The following is a 25390-nucleotide window of genomic DNA, read 5'->3' on the forward strand; positions in this document are numbered from 1 at the left end:
TTGGGATGTGAGTGTCCTGCATAGTGCAGGGGGTTAGACTAGATGACCCAGGAGGTCCCTTCCAACTCTATGATTCTATGACCCACCATGAAAGCACTTCACATTGTGCCAGTATATTTCCTTGTGCTCGTACTGGAAGGAAACCTATTTCAGCTGCTGCCAATGGAACATTTTTAAAACGTTGCATTGTAAAAAATGCAAAGCCAAGCCAATCTCCAGGGACCAATCACAACTGCTGAAGGGCAAAAGCTCCCTGTGGTCCCACCCATTTCCTGAAAACACTTGGTGGCAGGTGTCACTGCTCCCTCGGGTACCTTTGGGCATCACTTTGGGGACCTGTGCCCTAGTAGGTACATCCTCCTTCCTGGCCTCAAACATGCAAGGAAAAAAAGAAGTCTGTGAGATTGGAGGTAAAAGAGAAAAAAAAATTCAAGAAAAAGAATTAACCCCAATGACTTCCAGGAATGATTAGTAAAATCTAGGTTCAGGATAGCTGTGAACCTTCTAGGTCTGAGCTGCTAAAATGCCATGCTTTCTGTTCCCCCACCAACCGTGTCTACCGGTTGTATTCCTGAGCTTGACCGCAAGTGCCAGGACAAGGAGAAGCTCCCTAGTCCCCAGTCCGCCTGGCCTGCTGCCCTCACTAAGCCTCTGCACAAGCCGACGGCTGGCTTTCCACCTCCCCATTTTGAAAACACGTCTGAGCGTTGCAAAAAGAAACGGAGACGGCTGTGGCCATCCCATGTTACTTTAATAGCTCTCAGTACATTCTATGATCATGGTGCCCACAAGGGGGAATCTCTCTGGCCCACCCCAGTTAGCATTTCTGTCTCCAGGGTGGGTGTGGAAACAGCCTCGGCCTCATTTTGCAAGCACACCCTTCTAGATCATGCGTCAGGCACCGTGCACAGAATCCTCTTCGACAAATATATACCGAATAACGCTTTCATTCCAAAGTGCTCCTGCTGGTTTATGTAACTGGAACGCGGATGGCTATTTGGGACATGCCGTTGGGTGAATAGCAGGTGCACGCCGTTTTGGGCCTTTCTTTCTCTCGCCCAGGTGGTTTGGGACAAGATTAAGTGCTTTAAACTCCGTGCAAGATCCGGGGACTTCCTCCGAAGTACGATGGCCAGACATGCTGTAAGTCAGTCCTGCATAAACATCGGGTGATGACAGATCTTTGTGGGTGGGTGGGAATACACTCCAGACTGCATCAACAACCTGGATGAACGTGGGGAGTGGGGTTCACCCGGGGGCACATGGAAAGACTAGGGTGATGCACACAGATCTCCATTCCAGGCACAGAGTCCCGGTCCTCTGTTGGAGAAACTCTTCTATTTGTTTTGGCACTTCCCAATTCGCTTTGGGACGTCATGTCTCTCCGAACGGAAATTTTCTCATGTCTCTCCAAATGGAAATGCCGTCCCAGCGTCACGTTACGCTGGTGCCTTCTTGGCCTTCTCTCATTTCGTACAGGGACGGCAGAATCTCTTCTCCTTTCGATTGCAAAGCCCAACTGTCTGCGCCGTTCCCGGTCTGATCTCAAAAGCAGCCGTGCAATTCCGATTTCAGACTGCTTGGATGCCTTATTCCGCAGCCCGGCCTGTGGTTTGAATGGGTTGTTCCCGGCGAGTGAAATAAATGGATGGTTAAAGGGGGGGGGGATGAAGGGGTCAATTGACTTTCCTAAATCTACCACACAGAACAAACTATTCGCCTGTGGTACCATGCACCATAGAGCCCCCATTCTTAAATTCTATTTTTTCCCCCTTTGGGACATACAAAACGCATCCGTGTCTCTAACATGCAAAAGTAAGATACGACAAGACACCGCAAGCATCCGAAGGCTGTTTTAACTGTCCCGTGCCGAGTTCAAATACACGGCGACTTCCCCTAAATCTTCTTACAGCGTACAAACTGGGTTACTGGCAGGGTCGGACCCCCGTAATTTTAGCACCTGAGGCAGAAAATCCCCTCCCCGCCAGTCACCATCTTAGCAATGAAGAAAAAGATCATTGGCTCCCATGAGTGGCCCTCAGAACGGTGGGGCAGTTCTCCCGGACGCCTCGTGCCAGGAACGTTCCGGAAGGCCGGGGAACGTCAGCGATCACATGAAGCTGTTCTGCTTATTCTGCTCCAAAGCCATTTCATTCACGAGCTGTTCGATGGACGACTGGATGGCCGCCTTGACCAGGGAAGCAGCCGTTTCGATCAGAAGCAGTTCTTGCTGTTCGGTAGTCCGGGACTCCGGCTCATTCACCCCTAAGGGCGAAGCAACCTGGGAAGCCGTTTTCCCTTCTTTCTTACGGCCACTGCTCCCTGTCTTAGGATCTTTGCCCGCTTTTTTGTTCCCTTTCGGTTTGCTGGCATAAGAAAACGGGAAAAGTTCACAGGCTGGGCTGGTCTCCTCTTCATCCTGGTCTTCCTCCGCTTCGGTGATCATAATCACGATGCCCGCTCCCGCAGGGAATCTGTCGCCTTCGGATTTCGTTTCCTCGGCGAAACAGTTCGGCACACTCAAAGCCTCGCTGGCTGGCATCGACGGGCTGTAATGGAGGAGGACTTCTACAGACTGGCGTTCCTTGGCCTCCTTATTCTCCTCCCCAACATTAACATTCTTTTCAGGGGCTTCCAGCTCAACCTCTTGACCATGGCCATGGTTGGTACCCTGTATTTCGATGACTCTGGAATCATCTTGCGGCAAGTCTTGAGACAGGAGAGGGCCTATCTCAACGTCAAAGTTGGGTTTCTTGTTCTCTGCTTCCTCGGGACTCCCGTACAGGCTTCCCTGATGCAGCTGGAAGATTTGCTTCTCCTGTTCCGTTTCCAGCACGGTTTCCGAGCGGACGATTTCCGACTGAAGGTGGCCATCGGTGTATTGGTTGGTCCCTGGCCTCATCTCCACCGCCAAGGTGTTCTCTCCCGAGGAAATGATCATGTCTCCGTGGGTAATTTCAACGCCGCGCTCGGTCTCTTCGGGCGCTCGGCCGCAGGATCGGACGCTGCTCGCCAGATTGTCCGCTGCCAGGCTCTCGGGCTGGTTGTTAGCTTTGTTGTCCAAAAGGCGTGTCGTTTCGTTTGTTTTCTCACCCGGGTCTAGCTCCTCTGTCCTTTCAGAAGGACAGGGTTTCTTCTTGCTCCTGGAGAACCTCAAGCACCTAAATCCGGAGCCATCCTGTTCCTTAGGCAGATGCGACGAGCTGGAATTTTCGGCGCTGCTCTCCACTTGCACCTGGGAACCTAACTGCGCTTCCTTCTTCGGAGCAAACCTGGACCGCTTTCTCAACGTCACGAGACGTTTGAAGGCAAACCAAGCTCCCCCGGATGTCCAAGATGGCTTCGCTTCCTCTGTTTGGCTGCTCAACACAGTGCCGGAGTGCTGGTTGGTGGATTTCAAGTTTAGCGACTCAGATCCGCGGTCCTCGTCTTTGTCGGTTTCTTCCTTACAGGCCTTCTTCCTTCTCTTAAAGCAAAAGACCGAGGCCTTTTGGGTCGGGCTCTCATCAGGGGGGATGGTTTTGGCTCTCTTTGGATCTTCTGATGGCTGCGTACTCTCCCTCTGAATTTCTTTAACCACTTCCTCCATACTTAAATTTTTGTTTCTGAAAATTAAACTTTGTTCCTCCGGTGAAAGGCACACTTGGGGCAGGTCTATGCCACCAAGATATTTATTTTATACCAGCTTCGCTGTCATGGCTCTTCCTCCCTCCTCCCCCAAATCCTGGGAAATGTTGTTTGGGGAAGGTGCTGATGATTCTCTATTAGGTAGCTCCTGCAGACAGAACGACAGTTTCCAGGGGTCTCAGGAAGAGGTAATCACGGTTAAATCCATTCATATCTGTAGTGCGAGCACGCCATTATACAACTGGTTGTACTACCCCTTTGCAAAGTCTCTTCTTTGTCTCAGAACAGCTGGAAGCTTCTGTAGCAGTGTTATCTGAGGAAGTGTGTATGCACACAAAAGCTTATACCTTGAGTAAAACGTTGTTTGTCTTAAAGCTGCCCCTGGACACAAGCTCTGTTCTGCACAAACGTCTTCGAAAAGACTTTGGGGGCGGGAAAAAAAATCAATATTCCCTTTTCCTTTATTTGTTTATCATTTTAATAGCCAATTGTTGTCTTCCCCGTCCCGTACCTTACTGAAAAGATTCCACCCAAAGTAAGCGGCCATCAGTTTTATTCATCTCTTCTGATGGTCCGGCCACAGTTTTTCATCCGTATCTCGGCACCTTAATTGTTTAAAGTAGATTTCAGATCAGAAGACAAACTGGCCCTGTTCCATTAAGGGTGACCCCCGAGAGACAAGACCGACTCGCACGTATAATCAAGAGTTTTCTCTCGGAGAGACCACAAATGGAGGCATCACAAAGGGTTCTGTTTCTTCAGCGGCTTGAGATGTTTTGCCCATTGTCCTCCCTTCTTTGCTCCTTTTGTTTCCTTTTCCGTGATCGAACATGACGACGCGCTTCATCGATGAGATTGCGTTGTGGGCATCTGCAGAGAGAAAGCAAGAGGAAAAAGCACACCGATTGTGGCTGATCAATAATCCTTGCGAAAAAATTAAACTACATTGTAAAAAAAAAAATAGGATATCTAACGTTGATCCGCATGCACGTTCACACCAACTGTCTCCATTTATCAGAAATAATCCCTCTCGCTATCTTCTACCTTTTGTTACCTGTCCCTGTTCCTGCTTTGGAGGGACACGACTGTAATCTTTCTGAACTGTTTTACCACTGCGAAACCCCTGAATCGTTCTTCAGGCTTCAGGAAACCCCCAGAAGTGGCATGAACCTGCAGAATATTGTCGGGAACCAGAGCTGTGGACACGCCCACCTGGGGCCCCTCCCAGGCCCACCATTGGCCATTTTGGAAGCAGGGGGATCAACATGACCATAAAGGTAAAGGTATCCCCTGTGCAAGCACCGAGTCATGTCTGACCCTTGGGGTGATGCCCTCCAGCGTTTTCATGGCAGACTCAATACGGGGTGGTTTGCCAGTGCCTTCCCCAGTCATTACCGTTTACCCCCCAGCAGCAAGCTGGGTACTCGTTTTACCGACCTCGGAAGGATGGAAGGCTGAGTCAACCTTGAGCCGGCTGCTGGGATCGAACTCTCAGCCTCGTGGGCAGAGCTTTCAGACTGCATGTCTGCTGCCTTACCACTCTGCGCCACAAGAGGCTCTTGTCAACATGACCATATATGGTCATATATGTTTAACAATTTTTTTATTATTTATTTATTTATTATTTGGATTTATATGGCCACCACTCTCGGCGAACTGGCTCGTAGCAGTGTACAAGCATGTAAAATACAGATCCAATCCATAACAATAAAACAACCATATCAACAGTATAAAACAACCTTCCCATAAAATGTCTCCATAACTCTACAATATGACAATCGCGGTAATAATTAACAACTAACCTGGTCTCCCACCCAGGGAACCACTGGGCCGGTCTAGAATCAGGCAGGTCTCAAGGAACGGAAATGTATCAGAAGGGGTTGATCACATGACAGCTCGGGTACCGTCTAATACCGGCCTGACCCCTAAGGGGAAGGGGGAAACCTGATCTTAGCCCCGGGGTCACCACTCGGCCTCAACCAAATGCCTGGCGGAACAGCTCCGTCTTGCAGACCCTGCGGACTCCCAACCAGGGTTGGAAACCCTTCCGGGGTCATCAAGCAACCCTGGTTGGTAAATCCTGATCTAGCACCTCATGGCAGCTATTCTATGACTGTTTCCTTGGGTAGGGCTGTCAAGTCACTCGTATCTGTTGGCAGAGGACGGGGGTGCAATCCGGGAGAGGGGAGGAGCGCTGAAAGTTAACTGGATGTGCTGACGTCACCCAGAAGAGACATTGGCAATGTCTGGGGTGACGCTCTGGCTTTTGGGCAAAAACTCTACGGTAGGATTAGCTTCTCACCATAGAGTTTTGCCCCAAATCCAGAGCATCGCCCCCTGTTGTCGCCAATGTGCCTGCATTGCTTTTGGATGTTTACTTCCTGCCTTTTCCCTCCCTTTGCTCTGGTTTTCGAGGGCCCGAAAACAGGAGGAAAGGCTCCTTACTTGGGGGTTCTGAAGCCACAACTGGGGACTGGCAGACCCCGACTTGAGATAGCCATGCTGGAGTAGTGTCCACTCTCCCCACTGTCAAAATTCCAGGCTGAACAAGATTGAGGGTCATCCCCCCTTATCAATCAATCAATATTTATTATTATGGCCCAAGACCAGCAAATAAGGATAAATTCCAGGGTAGGCATTCCCCGATGATACAAAGACTTCTAAAACTGATAAAATATTAATAGTGGCATGCATAAAATATAGATGCAACACATAAAACGAGCCAATGAAATTCATAAAGTACACGGCGAAGTAGTAAAATCATTCCTTCCCTCAATTAGTCTAGCGGCTTCTGAGCCGAGAGGCCAACCATCCGAACTCGGGTGCTTTAAAAGTTAATTCTTTACTCCTATCGGAGAACGTATTAGCGAGCTGATATGTGCTCTGTCTCCCAGGAGAGCCTTTAATTAGAGGAATGATGAGATCATTACAGATTCAATTATAAATTTTCCAATCAAGGAGGACGTGTTCTACAGCCTTGACATTCCCATCACAGCATAAATGTTCTTCAAGTGGGGCCTTTTAGTAACTGCCTTCAAGAATGGCAGAAGGGAGGGCCTTGTGCCCCGTTAAACTGAAGGCTCTCCTGTAACTGAGGTTAAAGGTAAAGGTAAAGGTATCCCCTGTGCAAGCACCGAGTCATGTCTGACCCTTGGGGTGACGCCCTCCAGCGTTTTCATGGCAGACTCAATACGGGGTGGTTTGCCAGTGCCTTCCCCAGTCATTACCGTTTACCCCCCAGCAAGCTGGGTACTCATTTTACCGACCTCGGAAGGATGGAAGGCTGAGTCAACCTTGAGCCGGCTGCTGGGATCGAACTCCCAGCCTCATGGGCAGACAGCTTCAGACAGCATTTCTGCTGCCTTACCACCCTGTACCACAAGAGGCTCTTCATAACTGAGGTTATCAAGATGTATAAGATAGGGCATCAATGAATCCTTAGTCAGGGGGGGTTACATCAAACAATGCATTTTTTAAAAATTAATTTAAATCGTGTTCTCTTTCAACATCGTGGATTCTTGGACCAATCATCCATTCATCCCCCACCCCCTCTCCATCCATCCAGGAGGCCATACGGCCCACTTTGAGAATGACCGCTCTAGACTACATTGGCTCTCCATTCATTCGTTCGTTCGTTCATTCATTTCTATACCACACTCCCATAAAGCTCAGGGCAGTTTACCCAAAATGTAGAGATAGACCTAACAATCGTGACAACCTGTGTTGAGCAGGGGGTGGGACTAGATGGCCTGTGTGGCCCCTTCCAACTCTTTGATTCTATGAGTCTAGTTCAGCAGTGGCATAGGCTGCCTAAGGAGGTGGGGAGCTCCCCCTCACTGGCAGTCTTCAAGCAAAGGTTGGATACACACTTTTCTTGGATGCTTTAGGATGCTTAGGGCTGATCCTGCGTTGAGCAGGGGGTTGGACTAGATGGCCTGTATGGCCCCTTCCAACTCTATGATTCTGTGATTCTATGGCCTATGTGGCCCCTTCCAACTCTATGATTCTATGATTCTATGGCCTGTGTGGCCCCTTCCAACTCTATGATTCTGTGATTCTATGGCCTATGTGGCCCCTTCCAACTCTAGGATTCTATGATTCTATGGCCTATGTGGCCCCTTCCAACTCTAGGATTCTGTGATTCTATGGCCTATGTGGCCCCTTCCAACTCTAGGATTCTATGATTCTATGGCCTATGTGGCCCCTTCCAACTCTAGGATTCTATGATTCTAACCACTGCCATAACAGTATGTTCCAAACTGAACAACACTGTTTTATTTATTTGTTTGTTTATTTATTTATTAGATTTTTATACCACCCTCCCATATGGCTCAAGGCAGTTTACATATAACTTCGTGGGGGTGATACATGGAATGGCCTAAGCATATAGTCAGAAATAACATTGACATGATCCAACAGTGGCTCTAATTTAACATAATTTAACATCAACAATAATATAACTGGAACAACAACTTAGATAAATACTCCCAGAGAGCTCAGACTGGTTTAGGCAGTGGGGGAGGTATCGGGTGGGGGAGGGGAGATGACCTGTGGAAGTTATTGGGTCGACCGGTCTCAGGCAAATACCTGGTGGAGGGGCACCCTTTTGCAGGCCCTGAGGAATTGTGGGAGTTCGGGCAGGGCCCTGATCTCTTCGGGGAGCTCGTTCCACCAGGTGGGGGCCAGGAGAGAAAAAGCTCTGGCCCTCGTTGAGGACCAGCGTGCTTCTTTGGGGCCAGGGATCACCAGGCAGTTGGCAGTGGCAGAGCGTAATGCTCTTTTGGGGGTATAGGCGGAGAGACGGTCTCTCAGGTACACTGGGCCCAGACTGCGTATGGCCTTGAAGGTAAGAACAAAAACCTTACGCCTGATCCGGAATTCAATTGGGAGCCAGCTGAGTTGTTGAACTATAGCCCAGATGTGAGATCTCTACGGTGTATTAGTGAGAATCCTAAACCAATTATAGTTTCTGGATCAAGGATAGAATCATAGAATCATAGAGTTGGAAGGGGCCATACAGGCCATAGAATCATAGAATCATAGAGTTGGAAGGGGCCACACAGGCCATCTAGTCCAACCCCCTGCTCAACGCAGGATCAGCCCAAAGCATCCTAAAGCATCCAAGAAAAGTGTGTATCCAGCCTTTGCTTGAAGACGGCCAGTGATAAGGATAAGGGTAGATCTGTGTAGAGCGAGTTGCAGAAGTCCAGTCTAGAGGTGACCGTCGCATGGATCACTGTGGCTGGGTGTTCTGGTGCCAAGTAAGGCGCTAGTAGCTTGGCTTGGCGTAGGTGGTAGAAGGCCTGCCATGCTACTCTTGTGACCTGCGCCTCCATGGAAAGGGAGGTGTTGAGGATCACCCCCAGGTTTCTGGCGGAGTGGGCTACTGTTAGACGCACTCCAGGTTGGGTAGGCGCTTCCTCCTTCTTAACCTGCCACATGACCTCCGTCTTTGAAGGGTTGTGCTTCAGACGACTCTGCTTGAGCCACATTGTCACTGCTTCCAGGCAACTGGTTAAAGTATCTGCGGGGGAATTGGGGCGATTATCCATCAGGAGGAAGAGTTGGGTGTCATCTGCATATTGATGTAATTCACGTTACAACAATAATGTTTGGTAGATAAGTTTGGGTTCCGATCATGGAAGGGGGGACCAGTGGAAGGGGGGATCAGTGGATGTTGCTGAGCAGGACTTCACTTGATCTTGCTGATTTTTTGTTTGTTTGTTTCTGTTGCTATTTTAAAGTTTTATCTGCTGCTCTTAAAAATCCCTTTTCCCCAGCTGCCTCATTGTTTTTATTTTGTCTGCTTTCGGGGACGGACCTTTTGGCCCATGATCCTGTCTCCAGTCTTCTCCTCTGTCGGCTCACCGTGCCGAGGAAGCACAGCAAATGAACCAACAGTGGTGACGGGTCAGTCGGTTCAGATTCTGAAGAGGAAACCACGGGTGTGCTTTTTCTACGGCTCTCTGGTTTCGGAGGCGGAACTGCGTGGTCAGTTCTAGCCGAACGCTCTGAGCATCCCCTTGGGTGCTCCTCCAAGGCCCGTTTCTTCAAAATATGATTTGGAAACGCTTGGTGTGACAGCAAGAGCTGCGTTTCACGAAAGAGCAACAGGACTGCACGAGGGAAACTTATTTATAGCCTCTCTCTGCCTTTCCATGGCAACCGCACCATGAATCATTAAGCCAATGCGATCAACCCATTCGGTATGTCTGCGGGTTAATAGGCGTGGAGCCTTTCTGCCGGGGCTGCCGGTTCGGATCACGCAGGGGGAGGTGGGGCAAGGAATAGGCCGCGGGCAGTAAAGCAGTCGGGTGCGCTAGCGTTTCCCATACCCTTCCAAGGTACCTTCTATCAGCAACGGTGCGTGCTCGATAGCTAGTCACTTTCCCATTAAACAAAGGAGTCGGCCCTCTTGGTATGCACACCCCGCAGACCTAGGCTGTTTAACACGGGCAAGCCGACTCCATTTAATCTCCAAGCCTTGTCTAAGTCAGCGTGACGTAGTGGTTTGCGAGCGGCGGCTTCTAATCCGGAAAGCCAGGTTTGATTTCCCGCTGCTCCACATGCAGCCAGCTGGGTGACCTTGGCCTGGTCTCAGGTGCTGTTAGAGCTGTTCTTGACAAGCAGTCTGGTCAGAAGCTCTCTCAGCCTCCCCTCCCTCACTGGGTGTCTGTTGTGGGGAGAGGAAGGGGAAGGGGATTGTAAGCCGCTTTGAGACTCCTTTGGGTAGGGAAAAGCGGCATATAAAAACCAACTCTTCTTCAGTAATATCAGGGCTCTCTCAGCCTCCCCTCCCTCACACGGTGTCTGTTGTGGAGAGAGGAAGGGAAGGCGATTAGAAGCCACTTTGAGACTCCTTCAGGTAGAGAAAAGCGGCATCTAAGAACCAACTCTTCTTCTTCAGTAATATCAGGGCCCTTCCAGCCTCACCTCCCTCACAGGGTGTCTGTTGTGGGGAGAGGAAAGGGAAGGCGATTAAAAGCCACTTTGAGACTCCTTCGGGTAGAGAAAAGCGGCATCTAAGAACCAACACTATTACTACTATTTCTTCTTCTTCTTCTTCTTCTTCTTCTTCTTCTTCTTCTTCTTCTTCTTCTTCTTCTTCTTCTTCTTCTTCTTCTTCTTCTCAAGATGGATGCAGCAAATTAAGTTCTCAAGCCAGTTAAGCTTTGTCTTTTAAAATACTTTTGAAAAATCTCAGAAAAGGGGTGCAAAGTCATCTTACACACCCACAGGAGCTGTTCCATTAAACCAGCTTGGACTCCACTTGCAAATATAGATCAGAGGGTGTGGGAGGCGGGTATATAAGGAGGGACCAGAGTGTCCCCCCCCCTTCTTCAGAGGACATTCTAAAAAAACCCTGAAAATCGAGGTGAGCACTGGGGGGAAACTCGCATTAATTATTTTCTCTTTCGGACTGAGTGAAATGCTTTCAGGCCAAGGTTTTTGCTCTCTCACACGGTTTCTGAGATGGTTTTTATGTAAGCCAGTCTACAACATGACATAACAATCTACCACAAGAGTGTAAAATAGTCTCAGGTTGGTTGCTTCGATTCTAAACATGTTTCAAGGCAGTTCTTATGCGGGAGAGATCCTTTACCACGGAGCATGTTAAATGAACAAACATAAGTGCATTCCCTTATCCTAAAACTGTTTGTTCTTTCGTGATTTGGGTGGTCCCCCCACAGAATGGGGTAACCGCTAATTTGGTTCACTTTCCCTCAGTGATGGAGAGTAACCATGTCTTCCCTAGTATTCTATCATAGTATTTAAAACTCTTCCATCTGATTATGTCAGGAGGAATTGTTTCATAACAGTTTCACAAAGGAAAGCTCTTGTTTTAATGAAGTTTACAGTGACAGAGAAGCATGTCATTTCAGAAATAAGATTATGCAGCCCTTCTTCCATATAATATTTTCTGGCAACGACCTATGCTATTTATTAAAAATGATATTCATTTACGCAACCCTCTTCGGTCGTCTTCCCTTTTCTGGAACCCAAATTGTTCTGCCTTATCGGTTGAGATGTCGTTTGGCATCATGAATCTATTAAAGGTAAAGGTATCATGTCTGACCCTTGGGGTGACGCCCTCTAGCGTTTTCATGGCAGACTCAATATGGGGTGGTTTGCCAGTGCCTTCCCCAGTCATTACCATTTTACCCCCCAGCAAGCTGGGTACTCATTTTACCGACCTCAGAAGGATGGAAGGCTGAGTCAACTTTGAGCCGGCTGCTGGGATTGAACTCCCAGCCTCATGGGCAGAGCTTCAGACTGCATGTCTGCTGCTTTAACACTCTCGGCGCAAGAGGCTCTTATGAATGTATTAGTGAAGAGCAAAATCCTTGATCCTGCTGTTTGCCTGCAAATCGTAACGGGTGTTTAAAACAAAGTTAATCAGGACATTTCGTTCAATGTAAGTAAAGGCCTCTCTGGAAAACAAAGGTCACCCAGTGCTAAAAGCAGGGAGTAGTTCAATTGTGTTGGTTTGTAAAAAGGAAGGGGTCAATTTGTGCACAAGAGAGAAAGAGAGAAATTGTATGGAAATGTCCTTCGCAAGGCAGAGCAAAGAGACTCCATGATATAATATCCACTCGCACCAACAATGGGGGAAATAATGTATCCCTTAGACCAGGGGTAGTCAACCTGTGGTCCTCCAGATGTTCATAGACTACAATTCCCATGAGCCCCTGCCAGCAAACGCTGGCAGGGGCTCATTGGAATTGTAGTCCATGAACATCTGGAGGACCACAGGTTGACTACCCCTGCCTTAGACCATATTCATTTCTAAATTAAAAGCATTGATTCTTCTGGCTTGCCACAGAGAAGGACACTATCCCCTCATCCGGCTCACAGCAGCACCAAATGCTATGAAATGCTGCTCTTGAGAACAGGCAACCCCATAGGAGTGGCGTTGGGGGCATCTGGAGATATGCTGCAGGCAGGGTGAGCATAAGAAAGTAAGAGAAGCCATGTTGAGAGAAGCCATCCGGTACAACCACCCTGTGTCACACAGTGAACAAAACCCAGGTACCCTCAGGAGGTCTAGCATAAGAACATAAGAGAAGCCATGTTGGATCAGGCCAATGGCCCATCCGGTCCAACCCCCCTGTGTCACACAGCGAACAAAACCCAGGGGCCACCAGAAGGTCTAGCATAAGAACATAAGAGAAGCCATGTTGGATCAGGCCAATGGCCCATCCGGTCCAACCCCCCTGTGTCACACAGTGAACAAAACCCAGGGGCCATCAGAAGGTGGTACCATCATAAGAACATAAGAGAAGCCATGTTGGATCAGGCCGATGGCCCATCCGGTCCAAACCCCCTGTGTCACATAGTGAACAAAACCAAGGGGCCACCAGAAGGTCTAGCATAAGAACATAAGAGAAGCCATGTTAGATCAGGCCAATGGCCCATCCAGTCCAACCCCCCTGTGTCACACAGTGAACAAAACCCAGGGGCCATCAGAAGGTGGTACCATCATAAGAACATAAGAGAAGCCATGTTGGATCAGGCCAATGGCCCATCCGGTCCAAACCCCCTGTGTCACACAGTGAACAAAACCCAGGGGCCACCAGAAGGTCTAGCATAAGAACATAAGAGAAGCCATGTTGGATCAGGCCAGTGGCCCATCCGGTCCAACCCCCCTGTGTCACACAGTGAACAAAACCCAGGGGCCATCAGAAGGTCTAGCATAAGAACATAAGAGAAGCCATGTTGGATCAGGCCAATGGCCCATCCGGTCCAAACCCCCTGTGTCACACAGTGAACAAAACCCAGGGGCCACCAGAAGGTCTAGCATAAGAACATAAGAGAAGCCATGTTAGATCAGGCCAATGGCCATTCCAGTCCAACCCCCCTGTGTCACACAGTGAACAAAACCCAGGGGCCATCAGAAGGTCTAGCATAAGAACATAAGGGAAGCCATGTTGGATCAGGCCAGTGGCCCATCCGGTCCAACCCCCCTGTGTCACACAGTGAACAAAACCGAGGGGCCATCAGAAGGTCTAGCATAAGAACATAAGAGAAGCCATGTTAGATCAGGCCAATGGCCATTCCAGTCCAACCCCCCTGTGTCACACAGTGAACAAAACCCAGGGGCCATCAGAAGGTCTAGCATAAGAACATAAGGGAAGCCATGTTGGATCAGGCCAGTGGCCCATCCGGTCCAACCCCCCTGTGTCACACAGTGAACAAAACCCAGGGGCCACCAGAAGGTCTAGCATAAGAACATAAGAGAAGCCATGTTAGATCAGGCCAATGGCCATTCCAGTCCAACCCCCCTGTGTCACACAGTGAACAAAACCCAGGTACCATCAGAAGGTCTAGCATAAGAACATAAGGGAAGCCATGTTGGATCAGGCCAATGGCCATTCCAGTCCAACCCCCCTGTGTCACACAGTGAACAAAACCCAGGGGCCACCAGAAGGTCTAGCATAAGAACATAAGAGAAGCCATGTTGGATCAGGCCAGTGGCCCATCCGGTCCAACCCCCCTGTGTCACACAGTGAACAAAACCCAGGGGCCATCAGAAGGTCTAGCATAAGAACATAAGGGAAGCCATGTTGGATCAGGCCAATGGCCATTCCAGTCCAACCCCCCTGTGTCACACAGTGAACAAAACCCAGGTACCATCAGAAGGTCTAGCATAAGAACATAAGGGAAGCCATGTTGGATCAGGCCAATGGCCATTCCAGTCCAACCCCCCTGTGTCACACAGTGAACAAAACCCAGGGGCCACCAGAAGGTCTAGCATAAGAACATAAGAGAAGCCATGTTGGATCAGGCCAATGGCCCATCCAGTCCAACCCCCCTGTGTCACACAGTGAACAAAACCCAGGTACTATCAGAATGTCTAGCATAAGAACATAAGAGAAGCCATGTTAGATCAGGCCAATGGCCATTCCAGTCCAACCCCCCTGTGTCACACAGTGAACAAAACCCAGGTGCCATCAGAAGGTCTAGCATAAGAACATAAGAGAAGCCATGTTGGATCAGGCCAATGGCCCATCCAGTCCAACCCCCCTGTGTCACACAGCGAACAAAACCCAGGTGCCACCAGAAGGTCTAGCATAAGAACATAAGAGAAGCCATGTTGGATCAGGCCAATGGCCCATCCAGTCCAACCCCCCTGTGTCACACAGCGAACAAAACCCAGGGGCCATCAGAAGGTCTAGCATAAGAACATAAGAGAAGCCATGTTGGATCAGGCCAATGGCCCATCCAGTCCAACCCCCCTGTGTCACACAGCGAACAAAACCCAGGGGCCATCAGAAGGTCTAGCATAAGAACATAAGAGGAGCCATGTTGGATCAGGCCAATGGCCCATCCAGTCCAACCCCCCTGTGTCACACAGCGAACAAAACCCAGGGGCCATCAGAAGGTCTAGCATAAGAACATAAGAGAAGCCATGTTGGATCAGGCCAATGGCCCATCCAGTCCAACCCCCCTGTGTCACACAGCGAACAAAACCCAGGGGCCATCAGAAGGTCTAGCATAAGAACATAAGAGGAGCCATGTTGGATCAGGCCAATGGCCCATCCAGTCCAACCCCCCTGTGTCACACAGCGAACAAAACCCAGGGGCCATCAGAAGGTCTAGCATAAGAACATAAGAGAAGCCATGTTGGATCAGGCCAATGGCCCATCCGGTCCAACCCCCCTGTGTCACACAGCGAACAAAACCCAGGTACCCTCAGAAGGTCTAGCATAAGAACATAAGTGAAGCCATGTTGGATCAGGCCAATGGCCCATCCAGTCCAACCCCCCTGTGTCACACAGCGAACAAAACCCAGAGGCCACCAGAAGGTCTAGCATAAGAACATAAGAGGAGCCATGTTGGATCAGGCCAGTGGCCCATCCAGTCCAACCCCCCTGTGTCACACAGCGAACAAAACCCAGGGGTCACCAGAAGGTCTAGCATAAGAACATAAGAGAAGCCATGTTGGATCAGGCCAATGGCCCATCCGGTCCAAACCCCCTGTGTCACACAGTGAACAAAACCCAGGTACCATCAGAAGGTCTAGCATAAGAACATAAGAGAAGCCATGTTGGATCAGGCCAATGGCCCATCCGGTCCAAACCCCCTGTGTCACACAGTGAACAAAACCCAGGTGCCATCAGAAGGTCTAGCATAAGAACATAAGAGAAGCCATGTTGGATCAGGCCAATGGCCCATCTGGTCCAAACCCCCTGTGTCACACAGTGAACAAAACCCAGGTACCATCAGAAGGTGGTACCATCATAAGAACATAAGAGAAGCCATGTTGGATCAGGCCAATGGCCCATCCGGTCCAACCCCCCTGTGTCATACAGTGAACAAAACCCAGGGGCCATCAGAAGGTGGTACCATCATAAGAACATAAGAGAAGCCATGTTGGATCAGGACAATGGCCCATCCGGTCCAACCCCCCTGTGTCACACAGTGAACAAAACCCAGGGGCCATCAGAAGGTCTAGCATAAGAACATAAGAGAAGCCATGTTGGATCAGGCCAATGGCCCATCCAGTCCAACCCCACTGTGTCACACAGCGAACAAAACCCAGGAGCCACCAGAAGGTCTAGCATAAGAACATAAGAGAAGCCATGTTGGATCAGGCCAATGGCCCATCCAGTCCAATCCCCCCTGTGTCACACAGCGAACAAAACCCAGGGGCCATCAGAAGGTCTAGCATAAGAACATAAGAGGAGCCATGTTGGATCAGGCCAGTGGCCAATCCGGGAAGGGGGGGTTCAGAACTCCCAGTGCCCTCCTGCTGTTGCCCCCCAAGCACCAATAAGTCTGAGTATCACTGCCTCAGACAGAAGAACATAACTCTGTGTAATTTAAGTTGTTAAAAGCCCTGAGCTGGCTTTCGAGGGGAGTATATAAATTTAACAATAAATACATTTAATTATATATATATAAAAAAGAGAAGCCATGTTGGATCCAGTCCATCATTCTGTGTCACACAGTGGCCAAAACCCAGGGGCCATCAGGAGGTCCACCACCAGGCCAGACCTCCAGAAGCCCTCCCACTGTGACCCCCCCCCAAGCACCAAGAAGACACAGCACCACTGCCCCAGACCTAAGAACGTAAGAGAACCCATGTGGGATCAGGTCAATGGCCCATCCAGTTCAACACTCTGTGTCACACAGTGGCCAAAGCCCAGGGGCCATCAGGAGATCCAACAACAAGGCCAGAACTCCAGAATACCCCCCATACACTGTTGCCCCTCCGAAATACCAAGAAGCCAGAGCACCCCTGCTTCAGACAGAGTGTCCCATCCACACCTTGTAGCTCATAGTCACTGATGGACCTCTACTCCAGATGTTCATCCAATCCCCTCTGGAAACTGACTATCCTGTAGCTGCCACCACTTCCTGCGGCAGTGAATTCCACATGTTAATTCCTTTTTTGGGGGGGAGGGAGAAGTACTTCATTTGATCTGTTCTAAGCCTACCTCTTTTTAATGCTCCTCCGCCTGGCATTCGCTTGAGGCCAACCGACTGGGAACATCTGCTGGTCCCCCCAGACGCCCCCCTATGACTGAAATAATTGACTTCCCGATGTTGCTGTTATCTGTTATTATGTTATTAATGTTTTAAGGTTTTACTGAAAGTTGTTTTGATGTTACAGCCTGTATAACGTTCCATGTAAGTTATAGAAGGTTCAATGTCAACCGCCCAGAGCCACAAAGAATGGGCGGTATAGAAATCCAAATAAATAAATAAAATAATAAATAATTGCATGCATGGCCTGCGAGTTCCTGACTGCGAGAGAGAAAAGTACTTTCTCTGTCCCATTCATAATTGTGACGACCCCCCTTCCGTAATTGGAAATCCTCTATGGTAGCGATCCCCAACCTGTGGGCTGTGGACCACATGTGGTCCGTCGACTAATTGGAGGTGGGCCGCGAAGGACACCTTCTCACCCCCCCCAGCCCTTTACTTCATCCCCCCCGGCCCTTTACAACACACTTTGGGTGTCATTGTCTCCCATCACTCCCAGATGGGACTCTCGTTGCAGAGAAACAAGCTCAGGGTTCCCATTGATTTGTCATTGTCATGAGTTAAAATTTCCATGAAAATAAAATGTTCCTTATGTTCATTGTCGTGGCGTGTCTGTGTCTTATTTTGAAGGGATGTTTAAACATTACCATAGCGATCAGAAAGCGTTAGGGCAGTGGTTGAGAGTAGAGGAGTAAACTACCCCCCCCCTCCCCACCGGGCCCCAGTAAAATTGTCAAGCGTTGAGTGGTCCCCGGTGATAAAAGGGTTGAGGACCACTGGTCTATGGGAAGCAACTCCAAAAGAACAGCTATGCCAGCAGAAACTTCTAGGAAGTAAAAACTATAATAATTTAAACAGCAGATGGATGAACCAAGGACAGTTCTTCCCCTCAAGGGCAAAACAATCATGGTAGCATAAAAGAACAGACTGAATTTGGAGTTTTCGACTTGGGGAGGGATTAAGCAGAGCCCCTCAAATATTAAAGAAGTCCCCCACTGAAAATGCATAGGTCCTGCAACCCTAATATTTCCTAGCAACACAAGGAGCTCCTGACGGTTGGCAGTGCCCCGTAATTTGATGTGCCACAATGTCAGTATTCAGCGTTCTCCGAGAGCTGTACTAAATTCTTTCCGCACATCACGGTTGACTTCAGTGCTTTGATCCTTGCCTGATCTGCAAAGACCCCTCCGTCGTACTCAGCATGCCCCATTACCAGCCCAGAGGGCGGCTTGACATTCTATCAAAGCATGAGAAAGAACGCACAGGAATAAGGAAACCGATTAACCAGACATCTTTTAGTTGAGGGACGGAGCTTGCACATATTTGCATACGTATGAACCAAACGGCAATATAAAAAGGAAACAGATCTTCCTTCCTTCCTTCCTTCCTTCCTTCCTTCCTTCCTTCCTTCCTTCCTTCCTTCCTTCCTTCCTTCCTTCCTTCCTTCCTTCCTTCCTTTTATTCATCTCTTCCTTCCTCCCCTCCCTCCTTTTCCTTCCTTCCTTCCTTCCTTCCTTCCTTCCTCCCCCTCCCTCCCTCCCTCCTTCCTTCCTTCTTCCCTTCCTTCCATTCATCCCTTCCTTCCTCCCCCTCCCTCCTTTTCCTTCCTTCCTTCCTTTTACTCATCTCTTCCTTCTTCCCCTCCCTCCTTTTCCTTCCTTCCTTCCTCCCCCTCCCTCCCTCCCTCCCTTCCTTTTATTCATCCCTTCCTTCCTCCCCCCTCCTTTTCCTTCCTTCCTTCCTTCCTCCCCCTCCCTCCCTCCCTCCCTCCCTTCCTTTTATTCATCCCTTCCTTCTCCCCCCTCCTTTTCCTTCCTTCCTTCCTTTTACTCATCTCTTCCTTCTTCCCCTCCCTCCTTTTCCTTCCTTCCTTCCTTCCTTCCTTCCTCCCCCTCCCTCCCTCCCTCCCTCCCTTTTATTCATCCCTTCCTTCCTCCCCCCTCCTTTTCCTTCCTTCCTTCCTTCCTTCCCCTCCCTCCCTCCCTCCCTCCTTCCTTCCTTCCTCCCTTCCTTCCATTCATCCCTTCCTTCCTCCCCCTCCCTCCTTTTCCTTCCTTCCTTCCTTTTACTCATCTCTTCCTTCTTCCCCTCCCTCCTTTTCCTTCCTTCCTTCCTTCCTTCCTCCCCCTCCCTCCCTCCCTCCCTCCCTTCCTTTTATTCATCCCTTCCTTCCTCCCCCCCTCCTTTTCCTTCCTTCCTTCCTTCCTCCCTCCCCCTCCCTCCCTCCCTCCTTCCTTCCTTCCTTCCTCCCTTCCTTCCATTCATCCCTTCCTTCCTCCCCCCTCCTTTTCCTTCCTTCCTTCCTTCCTTCCTCCCCCTCCCTCCCTCCCTCCCTTCCTTTTATTCATCCCTTCCTTCCTCCCCCCTCCTTTTCCTTCCTTCCTTCCTTCCTTCCTTCCTTCCTCCCCCTCCCTCCCTCCCTCCTTCCTTCCTTCCTTCCTCCCTTCCTTCCTCCCCCCTCCTTTTCCTTCCTTCCTTCCTTCCTTCCTTCCTCCCCCTCCCTCCCTCCCTCCCTCCCTCCCTTCCTTTTATTCATCCCTTCCTTCCTCCCCCCCTCCTTTTCCTTCCTTCCTTCCTTTTACTCATCTCTTCCTTCTTCCCCTCCCTCCTTTTCCTTCCTTCCTTCCTTCCTTCCTTCCTTCCTTCCTCCCCCCTCCCTCCCTCCCTCCCTCCCTTCCTTTTATTCATCCCTTCCTTCCTCCCCCCCTCCTTTTCCTTCCTTCCTTCCTTCCTTCCTCCCCCTCCCTCCCTCCCTCCCTCCCTTCCTTCCATTCATCCCTTCCTTCCTCCCCCTCCCTCCTTTTCCTTCCTTCCTTCCTTTTACTCATCTCTTCCTTCCTCCCCCCCTCCTTTTCCTTCCTTCCTTCCTTCCTTCCTTCCTTCCTTCCTTCCTTCCTTCCTTCCTTCCTCCCCCTCCCTCCCTCCCTCCCTCCCTCCCTTCCTTCCATTCATCCCTTCCTTCCTCCCCCTCCCTCCTTTTCCTTCCTTCCTTCCTTTTACTCATCTCTTCCTTCTTCCCCTCCCTCCTTTTCCTTCCTTCCTTCCTTCCTTCCTTCCTTCCTCCCCCTCCCTCCCTCCCTCCCTCCCTTCCTTTTATTCATCCCTTCCTTCCTCCCCCCCCTCCTTTTCCTTCCTTCCTTCCTTCCTTCCTCCCCCTCCCTCCCTCCCTCCCTCCCTTCCTTCCATTCATCCCTTCCTTCCTCCCCCCCTCCTTTTCCTTCCTTCCTTCCTTCCTTCCTTCCTTCCTTCCTTCCTTCCTTCCTCCCCCTCCCTCCCTCCCTCCCTCCCTCCCTCCATCCCTTCCTTTTATTCATCCCTTCCTTCCTCCCCCCCTCCTTTTCCTTCCTTCCTTCCTTCCTTCCTTCCTCCCTTCCTCCCTTCCTCCCTTCCTCCCTCCCCATAATGTAAACCCACCCTTTCCCACCAATTGCAGGCCCACAGCAAACCTGGCCACCAGACGCCATGTCTTATTTGTTTGACTTCACTTCAAGGACAGAGATCTTAATGTTTCATTCAAAACGCTCTTTATTGAATGTCAAAAACCACATACATGCAAAGATCGTAACCACGCAAACATCTAACATGTAAGAGCTAATAGTCTGTTCCAAAAAAACCCCAAACCATGCTGGTGATCCAAAAAGCCTGTGAAGAAACACCACAAATGTGTAACAATAGTGTTTTTCTTCCAGGCCGAGTTCATGTTTTCATCCCTGCTGTTCTTGTTTCATTTCATCCAGGTCCTCAGGGGTTCTCAACCTTCCTAACGCCGCGACCCTTTAACACAGTTCCTCCTGCTGTGGTGACCCCCAACCCTAAAATGATGCAAGGGTTCTTTCACAGAAATTAAACCAAAACTGACCAATGGCATGAAGATCCATGGTTCATGATTGTATATAAACTTGTTTTGTTCTGGGGTTTTTCAGTTCAGTTCTGCCTCTTGCCCCACCATGCTGATCTCGCTCTTTTCTGCAGACGAACACTCTATCTTGATCTACTGGATCTGATGCATAGTTTCCCGTGAATTCGCACAGTATGCAAATCTGCTCCAGTTTTATCTGCCTTGCAGAAGGTCAATCTTGATATAGGTGGTGGTGGGTGGATAAACGGGTGATGTTAGATGCTCTCATTTGTACCTGAGCAGGTGCGTTTTACCCATCACCCCAATCAACACCGACTCACCTGTGAGAGCAACGACGGAGTCCCTTGGCCCACGATGCCTCCGAGGGAGGGCGGGGGGGGGGGCTCAGCATGCCAAGAAATGCTGCGGGCGGTGTCCTGCGGGCGGTGTCCGTGGGGCTCTACCCCGTTTGATCACCGAACCAGAGGGTCCATTACTGTTGAGGGTCATCTCCATCTCCTCTTCCTCGTCGCTGCTGGTGGACAGGTCCTTGTCACCGTATTCTTAGAATCACAGAGCTGGAAGGGACCACCAGGGTCATCTAGTCCAACCCCCTGCAGAATGCAGGAAATTCACAACTACCTGGCCATCCGCAGTGACCCCAATTCCATGCCCAGATGAAGCCCCTCCCACCCGAATACCAATCTGGCCCAGAAGAACGTCTTCTGATGTTGGGCTGCCATGTTTCAAAAGAGAGAGCGAGAGGGAAGCCACTGGACCGACCACCCTGTCTAAGGTGTTGGGGTCAGAATATTCAAAACAGGTTGCAAGGTTCCCCCTGCAGGAGCTCGTATCCTGTTGTTCTATTCCGCGGCCTCTGGAGGTTTCCTTTCAGCTAGGGGGGCCTTTCACTGGCAGGAGTGCCTCTTCCGCCAGTACTGATAGCGGAAGAGCACCCTAGGATAGAAGAAGGCTTCAGACTTTGAGGCCCAGAGTAGGACAATAAGAGTCAGTAGCTTTCGAGTTAAGCATGTTTACGCTTAATTTTTCTTAAAAGATTTAGAGCTGGGCTGCAAATATCGTTCTAACGTCAACCCAGGGCTAATTTCTGGAAGCTAAATTTAGAATCCCAGGGTGGCGGGGACAACCTTAATCACTGGCTTAGCAACTCGTTTTCAGAAATCAGTGATTTCATGAATATATATCCTGCCTTTCTCCTCAAAGGGGATCCCATCTCATTCCCCTCTCCTCCATTTTATCCTTACAACAATCCTGCGAGGTAGTTTAAAGGGAGACTGTGACTGGCATGAGAAGGGTTTCGAAACTGGTTCTCCCAGATACTAATCTGATTCTCTCTAAGACAGGGGTAGTCAACCTGTGGTCCTCCAGATGTCCATGGACTACAATTCCCATGAGGCCCTGCTCATGGGAATTGACTTTCAATGTTTCCTTCTAGCATTCTTCTGGGAGGAAATTAATCTCATATCTATCTGCCTGGCTGCCGTTATTTATTGTATGCTATGGGTGTACAAAGAAACAAGCAAGCAAGCAAGCAATACAGGAAAACAAGAGTTAAGCTGGTTCCTAGAACTATCACTCGTTTTCGACCTGGATACATGGCATGCAGTCAGGGGCGGCATAGAATCACAGTCGGAAGGGACCTCCAGGGTCATGTAGTCCAACCCCCCGCAGAATGCAGGAAACCCACAACTACCTGCCCACCCACAATGATCCCAATTCCATCTCCAGATGGTGCCCCCTCAAACCAGAACCTCTGGCCAGTCTGGCCTGGAGGAATTTTGTCCCCTGACCCTGAAGTGGCAATGGGCATTTCCCTGGGCATGCAGGTAAGGGCTATAAGAGCCAAGCATGGACACAATCCCTTCTGCCCCCTTCTCCACTCACAATTTGCCTAAATTGACAGGGTCAGCATTTCTGTCAGAACTACCTAGCCTCTGCTTCAAAACTTCCAAAGAACAAGAGCCCTCCACCTCCCGAGGAAGCCTGTTCCACTGAGAAACCGCTCTGACTGTCAGGAACTTCTTCTGGAATTTTAGGCGGAATTTAGAATCATAGAATCACAGAGTTGGAAGGGACCTCCTGGGTCATCTAGTCCAACCCCCTGCACTATGCAGGACACTCACATCCCTATCGCTCATCTACTGTCACCTGCCACCCCCTTAAACCTTCACAGAATCAGCCTCCCCATCAGATGGCTCTCCAGCATCTGCTTAAAAATCTCCAAAGAAGGAGAACCCACCACCTCCCGAGGAAGCCTGTTCCACTGAGGAACCGCTCTGACTGTCAGGAACTTCTTCCGGATGTTGAGACGGAATTTAGAATCATAGAATCACAGAGTTGGAAGGGACCTCTGGGTCATCTAGTCCAACCCCTGCACTAGGCAAGACACTCACCACCCTATCACCCATCCAATGTGACCTGCCACCCCCTTAAACTTTCACAGAATCAGCCTCTCCGTCAGATGGCTCTCCAGCCTCTGCTTAAAAATCTCCAAAGAAGGAGAACCCCCCACCTCCCGAGGAAGCCTGTTCCCCTGAGGAACCGCTCTGACTGTCAGGAACTCCTCCGGAACATGACAATTATCTCTTCAAATCCAGCTAGTCTCCGTGTCAACTTGATCTTCCCTCAGATGATGATAGCGTCTTAGACTTAGCGGATTGGAAAGGAGGTGGCAGAAGAGTCACAAAGACTAAACCTTGCTTTGTGAACCTGGATCGTTGGAAATAAAAAAAAATCTGTGCAGGCAAAAAGATGTGCTTCTTCTCCACGCATTCGGCGGGGGCGGGAGGGAGGGGACCATTCTTCCCCGAAGCAATTTGCTAGATAAAACAGATGCCTCAACAACCAATTCTGCAAGGATTGTACAAAAGGAGCCAACTTGCTGGGTGAGAGTCGGATGCCGATACGAGGATGTTTCTGTAAATAATGCTCTTTTCAGCAGGGAGAAGGGATGGTCTCCTTGCTACGAGAATAAAAGAGATAATTACCTTTTGGAAAGCCAATATGAACATTGCCTTACAGAGAGTTAAACCCCTGAGCTATCATGGTCAGCACTGCCTACTCAGACAGGCAGACACTCTCTTAGGGTTGCCAACTCTGTTTTGGGGAAACCCTGGAGATTTAGGAGGTGGGAAAGGCAGGGTTTGGGGAAGAGAAATTATGGCATTGGATCCATCCTCCAAAGCAGCCATTTTCTCCAGGGGAACTAGAATAATAGAATCAGAGAGTTGGAAGAGACTTCATGGGTCATCTAGTCCAACCCCCAGCACTATGCAGGACACTCACAACCCTATCACTCATCCACTGTCACCTGCCACCCCCTTGAGCCTTCACAGAATCAGCCTCTCCGCCAGATGGCTATCCAGACTCTGTTTAAAAATCTCCAAAGATGGAGAACCCACCACCTCCCGAGGAAGCCTGTTCCACTGAGGAACCGCTCTAACTGTCAGGAACTTATTCCAGATGTTGAGACCGAATTTAGAATTATAGAGTTGGAAGGGACCTCCTGGGTCATTTAGTCCAACCCCCTGCACTACGCAGGACACTCACAACCCTGTCGCTCATCCACTGTCACCTGCCACCCCCTTGAGCCTTCATAGGATCAGCCTCTCTGTCAGATGGCTCTCCAGCCTCTGTTTAAAAGTCTCCAAAGATGGAGAACCCACCACCTCCCGAGGAAGCCTGTTCCATTGAGGAACCACTCTAACTACTCCAAGTGAGGCCGAACCAGAGCAGAGTAAAGCGGTACCATCACCTCCCATGATCTGGACACGATACTCCGTTTGATACAGCCCAAAATCCCATTTGCCTTTTTAGTCACCAAGTCACACTGTTGACTCATGTTCAATGTATGGTCTACTAAGACTCCTAGATTCTTTTCGCACATGCTACTGCCAAGACAAGTCTCCCCCATCTTATATTGGTGTATTTGGTTTTTCCTACCTAAATGCAGAATTTTACATTTGTCCCTATTCATTTTATTCAGTTTAGACCAATTCTCGAGCCTATCAAGATCATCCTGTATTTTGATTCAGTCTTCTGTTGTGTTTGCTACCCCTCCCGGTTTAGTATCTGATCTTCGTTGCCTGGAAACTGGGTGTAATCCCAGGAGATCCCCAGATGCCAACTGGAGACTGGCAACCCTAGGTTCTCTAGGGCCACAGGCAGGCGTTCTTTACATCCCATACTGCTTGGTCCTTTAACTGGAGATGCCGAGGATTGAACCTGGGACCTTCTGCACTGCAGATCTACCACTGCATACCTTGGAGACACTCTACCACCAAGCCAAAGCCTCAGTCTCCTGGTCCTTTGAGGTCCATATTGTCTATGCAGTCTGGCGGTGACCCTCCAGGGGTCTCAACCAAGACTCTTTCTTATCACCTGCCTGTTCTTCTTTAACTGGAGATGCTGGGG

The 25390-nt window shown here is 49.7% G+C and overlaps 1 protein-coding gene across 1 annotated transcript in view; it reads right to left on the reverse strand.

The window, feature by feature from the left end:
* Positions 1 to 736: 736 nt before the first annotated feature.
* AKAP5 (A-kinase anchoring protein 5) overlaps positions 737 to 25390 on the reverse strand; it is a 36652-nt gene continuing 11998 nt past the window's right edge. Inside the window, exon 2 of the mRNA XM_077323888.1 lies at positions 737 to 4497. Coding sequence (XP_077180003.1) covers positions 2111 to 3589 — 1479 coding nt within the window. The 5' untranslated portion in view covers positions 3590 to 4497 and the 3' untranslated portion in view covers positions 737 to 2110. The remainder of the gene's footprint in view (positions 4498 to 25390) is intronic.

The sequence above is a fragment of the Paroedura picta genome, chromosome 2, assembly GCF_049243985.1.
Source record: "Paroedura picta isolate Pp20150507F chromosome 2, Ppicta_v3.0, whole genome shotgun sequence".
Taxonomy (NCBI): Eukaryota; Metazoa; Chordata; class Lepidosauria; order Squamata; family Gekkonidae; genus Paroedura; species Paroedura picta.